Here is an 11778-nt window from a genome sequence, read left to right as displayed (position 1 = left end):
CAGTACCAACCACATCGGTAACTACTACTTTAGAACCATCAACTACACCAGAACCAACCACAATTGAAACTACAAGTCTGGAGCCAACCACTGCTGAAAGTACAACGTCAGAACCAACCACAGCGGAAACTACTACTTCAGAACCATCAACCACACTGGAACCAACCGCTACTGAAAGTACGACATCAGAACCAACCACAGCGGAAACTGCTACTATAGAACCACCATCCACACTAGAACCCAGCACAGCTCAAACTACAACACTGGAACCAACCACTGCTGAAAGTACTACTTTAGAACCATCAGCCACACACGAACCAACCACTGCTGAAAGTACGACATCAGAATCAACTACTGCTGAAACGACAAGACCGGAACAAACCACAAATGAAGATACTACATTAGAACCAACCACTGCTGAAAGTACGACATCAGAACCAACCACAGTGGAAATTACTACTTCTGAACCATTAGCAACACCGGAACAAACCACTACTGAAACTACAAGTGTGGAACCATCAACAACACCAGACTCAACTACTGAAGAAACTACTACTTCAAAACCATCAACAACACCGGAACAAACCACAATTGAAACTACAAGTCTGGAACCAACCACTGCTGAAAGTACAACGTCAGAACCAACCACAGCGGAAACTACTACTTCAGAACCATCAACCACACTGGAACCAACCACTCCCGACCGTACAACATCAGAATCAACTCTTGCAGAAATTACTACTTCTGAACCATCAACAACACCAGAACAAACCACTGTGGAAACTACAACACCGAAACCAACCACTGATAAAAGTATGACATCGGAACCAACCACAGTGGAAACTACTACTTTAGAACCATCAACCACACAGGAAGCAACCACTTCTGAAAATACTACATCAGAACCAAACACAGCGGAAACTACTACTTTAGAACCATCAGCCACACAGGAACCAACCACTGCTGAAAGTACGACATCAGAACCAACCACAGCGGAAACTACTACATCAGAACCACCAACCACACTGGAACCCAGCACAGCTGAAACTACGACACTGGAACCAACCACTGCTGAAAGTAAGACATCAGAACCAATCACAGTGGAAATTACTACTTCTGAACCATTAGCAACACCAGAACAAACCACTACTGAAACTACAAGTGTGGAACCATCAACAACACCAGACTCAACTACTGAAGAAACTACTACTTCAAAACCATCAACAACACCGGAACAAACCACAATTGAAACTACAAGTCTGGAACCAACCACTGCTGAAAGTACAACGTCAGAACCAACCACAGCGGAAACTACTACTTCAGAACCATCAACCACACTGGAACCAACCACTCCCGACCGTACAACATCAGAATCAACTCTTGCAGAAATTACTACTTCTGAACCATCAACAACACCAGAACAAACCACTGTGGAAACTACAACACCGAAACCAACCACTAATAAAAGTATGACATCGGAACCAACCACAGTGGAAACTACTACTTTAGAACCATCAACCACACAGGAAGCAACCACTTCTGAAAATACTACATCAGAACCAACCACAGCGGAAACTACTACTTTAGAACCATCAGCCACACAGGAACCAACCACTGCTGAAAGTACGACATCAGAACCAATCACAGTGGAAATTACTACTTCTGAACCATTAGCAACACCAGAACAAACCACTACTGAAACTACAAGTGTGGAACCAACCACTGCTGAAAGTACGACATCAGAATCAACTACTACTGAAACGACAACACCGGAACAAACCACGGATATAAGTACTACATCAGAATCAACCACTGGGGAAATTACTACTTCTGAATTATCAACAACACAGGAACAAACCACTGCTGAAACTACTACTTTAGAACCATCAACCACACTGGGATCGACCACTGCTGAAAGTACTTCAGAACCAACCACAGCGGAAACTACTACTTTAGAACCATCAGCCACACAGGAATCAACCACTGCTGAAAGTACGACATCAGAATCAACTACTGCTGACACTACAAGACCGGAACAAACCACGAATGAAGATACTACATTAGAACCAACCACTGCTGAAAGTACGACATCAGAACAAACCACAGCGGAAACTGCTACTATAGAACCATCAACCACATTGGAACAAACCACTTCTGAAAGTACGACATCAGAACCAACCACAGCGGAATCATCAACTGTAGAATCATCAACAACACCAGAATCACCGACTGAAGAAACTACGACTTCGGAAACATCAAAAACAACAGAACCAACCACATCGGAAACTACTACTTTAGAACAATCAACTACACCAGAACCAACCACCACTGAAACTACAAGTCTGGAACCAACCACTGTTGAAAGTACAACGTCAGAACCAACCACAGCGGAAACTACTACGATAGAACCATCAACCACATTGGAACAAACCACTTCTGAAAGTACAGCATCAAAACCAACCACAGCTGAAACTACTACTGTAGAACCATCAACCACACTGGAACCAACCACTCCCGACCGTACGACATCAGAATCGACTCTTGCAGAAATTACTACTTCTGAACCATCAACAACACCGGAACAAACCACTGTGGAAACTACAACACCGAAACCAACCACTGATAAAAGTATGACATCGGAACAAACCACAGTGGAAACTACTACTTTAGAACCATCAACCACACTGGAAGCAACCACTTCTGAAAATACTACATCAGAACCAACCACAGCGGAAACTACTACCTTAGAACCATCAGCCACACAGGAACCAACCACTGCTGAAAGTACGACACCAGAACCAACCACAGCGGAAACTACTACATCAGAACCACCAACCACACTGGAACCCAGCACAGCTGAAACTGCAACACAGGAAACAACCACTGCTGAAAGTATGACATCAGAACCAATCACAGCGGAAACTACTACTTCAGAACCATCAACCACACTGGAACCAACCACAGAAGAAACAACTACTTCAGAACCATTAACAACACCGGAACAAACCACTGTGGAAACTACAACACCGAAACCAACGACTGAAAAAAGTATGACATCAGAACAAACCACAGCGGAAACTGCTACTACAGAACCATCAACGACACCAGAATCAACCACAGAAGAAACAACTACTTCAGAACCATTAACAACACTAGAACAAACCACTGGTGAAACTACAACTGTAAAACCATCAACAACACCTGAATTAACTACAGAAGAAACTACTGCTTTGGAACCATCAACTACACAACAACCAACCACTGAAGAAAGTATGACATCAGAAACAACCACAGCGGAAACTACTTCTTTAGAACCATCAAGCACACTGGAAATAACCACTGCTGAAACTGCAAAACTGGAACCAACCACTGCTGAAATTACAACATCAGAATCGACCACTGCTGAAACTACTACTGAAGAAGCATCAAAAACACCAGAACAAACCACGGAAACTACTGCTTTAGAACCATCAATCACACAGGAACCAACCACTGCTGACCAGACAACATCAGAATCAACTACTGCTGAAACTGCAACAGCGGTACAAACCACGGATGAGCGTATTACATTTGAACCAACCACTGTGGAAATTTCTACTTCTGAACCATCAACAATACTGGAACAAACTACTCATGAAAAAACTACAACTTCAGAACCATCAACTACACCACAAACAACCACTGCTGAAAGTACGACATCAGAACCAACCACAGTGGAAACTACAACACCAGAACAAACCACAGATGAAGGCACTACATTAGAACCAACCACTGTGGAGATTTCTACTTCTGAACCATCAACAACACTGGAACAAACCACCACTGAAGAAACTACTATTTCAGAACAATCAACTACACTAGAACCAACCACTGCTGACCATACAACATCAGAATCAACTCCTGCTGAAACTACAAATCCACAACAAACCACCTCTGAAACTACTACTGTAGAACCATCAACAACACTGGAACAAACAACTTCTGAAAGATTGACATCAGAACCAACCGCTGAAAAAATTACTACTTCTGAACCATCAACAACACTGGAGCAAACCACTACAGAAAGTACGACATCAGAACCAACCACAACAGAAACTACTACTTTAGAACAGTCAACCACACTGGAAACAACCACAGCTGAAACGACAACACTGGAACCAACCACTGCTGAAATTACAACATCAGAACCAACCACTGCTGAAATTTCTACTTCGGAACCATTGACAAAACCGGAACAAACCACAACTGAAAGTACTACATTAGAACCAACCACGGCTGAAATGACCACATCTGAACCATTAGCAACACCGGAACAAACCACTGCTGAAACTACTACTTCAGAACCATCAACAACACTGGGATCGACCACTGTTGAAAGTACATCAGAACCAACCACTGCTGAAACTTCAACACTGGAACCAACCACTGCTGAAAGTACGGCATCAGAACCAACCACAGCGGAATCATCAACTGTAGAACCATCAACTACACCAGAATCAACCACTGAAGGAACTACGACTTCGGAAACATCAAAAACAACAGAACCAACCACATCGGAAACTACTACTTTAGAACAATCAACTACACCAGAACCAACCACAACTGAAACTACAAGTCTGGAACCAACCACTGCTGGAAGTACAACGTCAGAACCAACCACAGCGGAAACAACTACTATAGAACCATCAACCACATTGGAACAAACCACTTCTGAAAGTACGACATCAAAACCAACCACAGCGGAAACTACTGCTTTAGAACCATCAACCACACTGGAATCAACCACTGCTGAAAGTACGACATCAGAACCAACCACAGCGGAATCATCAACAGTAGAACCATCAACAACACCAGAATCAACCACTGAAGAAACTACGACTTCGGAAACATCAAAAACAACAGAATCAACCACATCGGAAACTACTACGATAGAACCATCAACCACATTGGAACAAACCACTTCTGAAAGTACGGCATCAAAACCAACCACAGCTGAAACTACCGCTTTAGAACCATCAACCACACTGGAACCAACCTCGACTGAAAGTTCAACATCAGAATCAACGATTATCAAAAGTACTACATCAGAACCAAACACTGCAAATACTACACCAGAATCAACCACTGCTAAAACTACTACTTCACAACCATCAACAGCACCAGAACCAACCACTGTGGAAACTACAACACCAGAACCAACCACGGTTCAAAGTTCTACATCACAATCAACCACTGTTGAAACGTCTACTAAAGAGGACTCAACAACCCGAGAACTAACTACTGTGGAGATTACGACTTTAGAACCATCAACAACACTGGAACAAACAACTTCTGAAAGATTGACATCAGAACCAACCGCTGAAAAAATTACTACTTCTGAACCATCAACAACACTGGAGCAAACCACTACAGAAAGTACGACATCAGAACCAACCACAACAGAAACTACTACTTTAGAACAGTCAACCACACTGGAAACAACCACAGCTGAAACGACAACACTGGAACCAAACACTGCTGAAATTACAACATCAGAACCAACCACTGCTGAAATTTCTACTTCGGAACCATTGACAACACCGGAACAAACCACAACTGAAAGTACTACATTAGAACCAACCACGGCTGAAATGACCACATCTGAACCATTAGCAACACCGGAACAAACCACTGCTGAAACTACTACTTCAGAACCATCAACAACACTGGGATCGACCACTGTTGAAAGTACATCAGAACCAACCACAGCTGAAACTTCAACACTGGAACCAACCACTGCTGAAAGTACGGCATCAGAGCCAACCACAGCGGAATCATCAACTGTAGAACCATCAACTACACCAGAATCAACCACTGAAGGAACTACGACTTCGGAAACATCAAAAACAACAGAACCAACCACATCGGAAACTAGTACTTTAGGACAATCAACTACACCAGAACCAACCACAACTGAAACTACAAGTCTAGAACCAACCACTGCTGGAAGTACAACGTCAGAGCCAACCACAGCGGAAACTACTGCTTTAGAACCATCAACCACACTGGAATCAACCACTGCTGAAAATACAACATCAGAACCAACCACAGCGGAATCATCAACTGTAGAACAATCAACAACACTGGAATCAACTACTGAAGAAACTACGACTGCGGAAACATCAAAAACAACAGAACCAACCACATCGGAAACTACTACTTTAGAACAATCAACTACACCAGAACCAACCACAACTGAAACTACAAGTCTGGAACCAACCACTGCTGGAAGTACAACGTCAGAACCAACCACAGCGGAAACAACTACTATAGAACCATCAACCACATTGGAACAAACCACTTCTGAAAGTACGACATCAAAACCAACCACAGCGGAAACTACTGCTTTAGAACCATCAACCACACTGGAATCAACCACTGCTGAAAGTACGACATCAGAACCAACCACAGCGGAATCATCAACAGTAGAACCATCAACAACACCAGAATCAACCACTGAAGAAACTACGACTTCGGAAACATCAAAAACAACAGAATCAACCACATCGGAAACTACTACGATAGAACCATCAACCACATTGGAACAAACCACTTCTGAAAGTACGGCATCAAAACCAACCACAGCTGAAACTACCGCTTTAGAACCATCAACCACACTGGAACCAACCTCGACTGAAAGTTCAACATCAGAATCAACGATTATCAAAAGTACTACATCAGAACCAAACACTGCAAATACTACACCAGAATCAACCACTGCTAAAACTACTACTTCACAACCATCAACAGCACCAGAACCAACCACTGTGGAAACTACAACACCAGAACCAACCACGGTTCAAAGTTCTACATCACAATCAACCACTGTTGAAACGTCTACTAAAGAGGACTCAACAACCCGAGAACCAACTACTGTGGAGATTACGACTTTAGAACCATCAACAACACCAGAACCAGTCACTGTTGAAACTACTACAACAGAACCAACCACTGAAGAAACTACTGTAGAACCATCAACAACACAGCAATCAACCACTGACAAAACTGCTACGTCACAACCATCAATAACACCAGAACCAACCACTGCTGAAAGTACGACATCAGAATCAACTACTGCTGAAACTACAAGACCGGAACAAACCACGGATGAAGATACTACATTAGAACCAACCACTGCTGAAAGTACGACATCAGAACCAACCACGGCGGAAACTACTACATCAGAACCACCAACCACACTGGAACCCAGCACAGCTGAAACTACAACACTTGAGCCAACCACTGCTGAAATTACTACATCAGAACCAGCCACTGCGGAAACTACTACTTTAGAACCATCAATCACACTGGAACCAAGTACTGATGATGGTACGACATCAGAAATGACAACACCACCAGAAGCCACCGCTGCTGAAAATACTACACTGGTACCAACCACAGCTGAAAGTACAACATCAGAACCAACCACAGCAGAATCATCAACTGTAGAACCATTAACAACACCAGAATCAACCACTGAAGAAACAACGACTTCGGAAACATCAAAAACACCAGTACCAACCACATCGGTAACTACTACTTTAGAACCATCAACTACACCAGAACCAACCACAATTGAAACTACAAGTCTGGAGCCAACCACTGCTGAAAGTACAACGTCAGAACCAACCACAACGGAAACTACTACTTCAGAACCATCAACCACACTGGAACCAACCGCTACAGAAAGTACGACATCAGAACCAACCACAGCGGAAACTACTACTTTAGAACCATCAGCCACACAGGAACCAACCACTGCTGAAAGTACGACATCAGAACCAACCACAGGGGAAACTACTACATCAGAACCATCAACCACAGTGGAACCCAGCACAGCTGAAACTACGACACTGGAACCAACCACTGCTAAAAGTACGACATCAGAACCAATCACAGTGGAAATTACTACTTCTGAACCATTAGCAACACCAGAACAAACCACTACTGAAACTACAAGTGTGGAACCAACCACTGCTCAAAGTACAACGTCAGAACCAACCACAGCGGAAACTACTACTTCAGAACCATCAACCACACTGGAACCAACCACTCCCGACCGTACAACATCAGAATCAACTCTTGCAGAAATTACTACTTCTGAACCATCAACAACACCGGAACAAACCACTGTGGAAACTACAACACCGAAAACAACCACTGACAAAAGTATGACATCGGAACCAACCACAGTGGACACTACTACTTTAGAACAATCAACCACACTGGAAGCAACCACTTCTGAAAATACTACATCAGAACAAACCACAGCGGAAACTGCTACTATAGAACCATCAACCACATTGGAACAAACCACTTCTGAAAGTACGGCATCAACACCAACCACAGCTGAAACTACTGCTTTAGAACCATCACCCACACTGGAACCAACCACTGCTGAAAGTACGACATCAGAACCAACCACAGCGGAATCATCAACTGTAGAACCATCAACAACACCAGAATCAACCACTGAAGAAACTACGACTTCGGAAACATCAAAAACAACAGAAACAACCGCATCGGTAACTACTACTTTAGAACAATCAACTGCACCAGAACCAACCACAACTGAAACTACAAGTCTGGAACCAACCACTGCTGAAAGTACAACGTCAGAACCAACCACAGCGGAAACTACTACTTTAGAACCATCAACCACCCTGGAATCAACCACTGCTGAAAGTACGACATCAGAACCAACCACAGCGGAATCATCAACTGTAGAACCATCAACAACACCAGAATCAACTACTGCAGAAACTACGACTTCAGAAACATCAAAAACAACAGAACCAACCACATCGGAAACTACTACTTTAGAACAATCAACTACACCAGAACCAACCACAACTGAAACTACAAGTCTGGAACCAACCACTGCTGGAAGTACAACGTCAGAGCCAACCACAGCAGAAACTACTACTATAAAACCATCAACCACATTGGAACAAACCACTTCTGAAAGTACGACATCAGAACCAACCACTGCTGAAACTACTACTTTAGAACCATCAATCACACTGGAACCAAGTACTGGTGATGGTACGACATCAGAAATGACAACACCACCAGAAGCCACCGCTGCTGAAAATACTACACTGGTACCAACCACAGCTGAAAGTACAACATCAGAACCAACCACAGCAGAATCATCAACTGTAGAACCATCAACAACACCAGAATCAACCACTGAAGAAACAACGACTTCGGAAACATCAACTACACCAGAACCAACCACAATTGAAACTACAAGTCTGGAGCCAACCACTACTGAAAGTACAACGTCAGAACCAACCACAGCGGAAACTACTACTTCAGAACCATCAACCACACTGGAACCAACCTCTACTGAAAGTACGACATCAGAGCCAACCACAGCGGAAACTGCTACTATAAAACCACCAACCACACTAGAACCCAGCACAGCTAAAACTACAACACTGGAACCAACCACTGCTGAAAGTACGACATCAGAACCAACCACAGTGCAAATTACTACTTCTGAACCATTAGCAACACCGGAACAAACCACTACTGAAACTACAAGTGTGGAACGATCAACAACACCAGACTCAACTACTGAAGAAACTACTACTTCAGAACCATCAACAACACCGGAACGAACCACAATTGAAACTACAAGTCTGGAACCAACCACTGCTGAAAGTACAACGTCAGAACCAACCACAGCGGAAACTACTACTTCTGAACCATCAACAACACCGGAACAAACCACTGTGGAAACTACAACACCGAAAGCAACCACTGATAAAAGTATGACATCGGAACCAACCACAGTGGAAACTACTACTTTAGAACCATCAACCACACTGGAAGCAACCATTTCTGAAAATACTACATCAGAACCAACCACAGCGGAAACTACTACTTTAGAACCATCAGCCACACAGGAACCAACCACTGCTGAAAGTACGACATCAGAACCAACCACAGCGGAAACTACTACATCAGAACCACCAACCACACTGGAACCCAGCACAGCTGAAACTACAAATGTGGAACCAACCACTGCTGAAAGTACAACGTCAGAACCAACCACAGCGGAAACTACTACTTTAGAAGTGGAGATTACGACTTTAGAACCATCAACAACACCAGAACCAGTCACTGTTGAAACTACTACAACAGAACCAACCACTGAAGAAACTACTGTAAAACCATCAACAACACAGCAATCAACCACTGACAAAACTGCTACGTCACAACCATCAATTACACCAGAACCAACCACTGCTGAAAGTACGACATCAGAACCAACCACTGCTGAAATTACTACATCAGAACCAAGCACTGCAGAAACGACTGCAGTCGAACCATCAACAACGCAAGAATCAACCACTGAAAAAACGACTACTACAGAACCATCAACTACACCACAATCAACCATTGTTAAAATTACGACATCAGTACCAACCACTGCCGAAACTACTACTTTAGAACCATCAATCACACTGGAACCAAGTACTGGTGATGGTACGACATCAGAAATGACAACTCCACCAGAAGCCACCGCTGCTGAAAATACTACACTGGTACCAACCACTGCTGAAAGTACAACATCAGAACCAACCACAGCGGAATCATCAACCGTAGAACCATCAACCACACTGGAACCAACCACTCCCGACCGTACGACATCAGAATCAACTCTTGCAGAAATTACTACTTCTGAACCATCAACAACATCGGAACAAACCACTGTGGAAACTACAACACCGAAACCAACCACTGATAAAAGTATGACATCGGAACCAACCATAGTGGAAACTACTACTTTAGAACCATCAACCACACTGGAACCAACCACTGCTGAAAGAACGACATCAGAACCAACCACAGCGGAATCATCAACTGTAGAACCATCAACAACACCAGAATCAACCACTGAAGGAACTACGACTTCGGAAACATCAAAAACAACAGAACCAACCACAGCGGAAACTACTACTTTAGAACAATCAACTACACCAGAACCAACCACAATTGAAACTACAAGTCTGGAACCAACCACTGCTGAAAGTACAACGTCAGAACCAACCACAGCGAAAACTACTACGATAGAACCATCAACCACATTGGAACCAACCACTTCTGAAAGTACGGCATCAAAACCAACCACAGCTGAAACTACTGCTTTAGAACCATCAACCACACTGGAATCAACCACTGCTGAAAGTACGACATCAGAACCAACCACAGCGGAATCATTAACTGTAGAACCATCAACAACACCAGAATCAACCACTGAAGGAACTACGACTTCGGAAACATCAAAAACAACAGAACCAACCACAGCGGAAACTACTACTTTAGAACATTCAACTACACCAGAACCAACCACAATTGAAACTACAAGTCTGGAGCCAACCACGGCTGGAAGTCCAACGTCAGAGCCAACCACAGCGGAAACTACTACGATAGAACCATCAACCACATTGGAACAAACCACTTCTGAAAGTACGGCATCAAAACCAACCACAGCTGAAACTACTGCTTTAGAACCATCAACCACACTGGAATCAACCACTGCTGAAAGTACAACATCAGAACCAACCACAGCGGAATCATCAACTGTAGAACCATCAACAACACCGGAATCAACTACTGAAGAAACTACGACTTCGGAAACATCAAAAACAACAGAACCAACCACATCGGAAACTACTACTTTAGAACAATCAACTACACCAGAACCAACCACAACTGAAGCTACAA

General features: G+C 43.3%; 2 protein-coding genes across 2 annotated transcripts; both read left to right on the top strand.

Moving 5' to 3' along the window:
* Positions 1-2279: 2279 nt before the first annotated feature.
* LOC128755933 (salivary glue protein Sgs-3-like) lies at positions 2280-4148 on the top strand (the record flags this gene model as incomplete). Its single annotated transcript, XM_053860044.1, has 2 exons — positions 2280-2357; positions 4089-4148. Coding segments are annotated over 2 exons (138 nt in total), but the record flags the coding sequence as incomplete, so codon positions are not given.
* A 4062-nt stretch (positions 4149-8210) lies between these two features.
* LOC128755932 (salivary glue protein Sgs-3-like) lies at positions 8211-9350 on the top strand (the record flags this gene model as incomplete). The annotated part of the gene is made up of 2 exons (XM_053860043.1): positions 8211-8388; positions 9271-9350. Coding segments are annotated over exons 1-2 (258 nt in total), but the record flags the coding sequence as incomplete, so codon positions are not given.
* Between the last annotated feature and the right edge of the window lie 2428 nt (positions 9351-11778).

This window comes from Synchiropus splendidus, chromosome 3 (genome assembly GCF_027744825.2).
Source record: "Synchiropus splendidus isolate RoL2022-P1 chromosome 3, RoL_Sspl_1.0, whole genome shotgun sequence".
NCBI classification, from domain to species: domain Eukaryota; kingdom Metazoa; phylum Chordata; class Actinopteri; order Syngnathiformes; family Callionymidae; genus Synchiropus; species Synchiropus splendidus.
The sequence above is the reverse complement of the archived record's forward strand: the minus strand, read 5'-3'. Positions and strand labels throughout refer to the sequence as shown.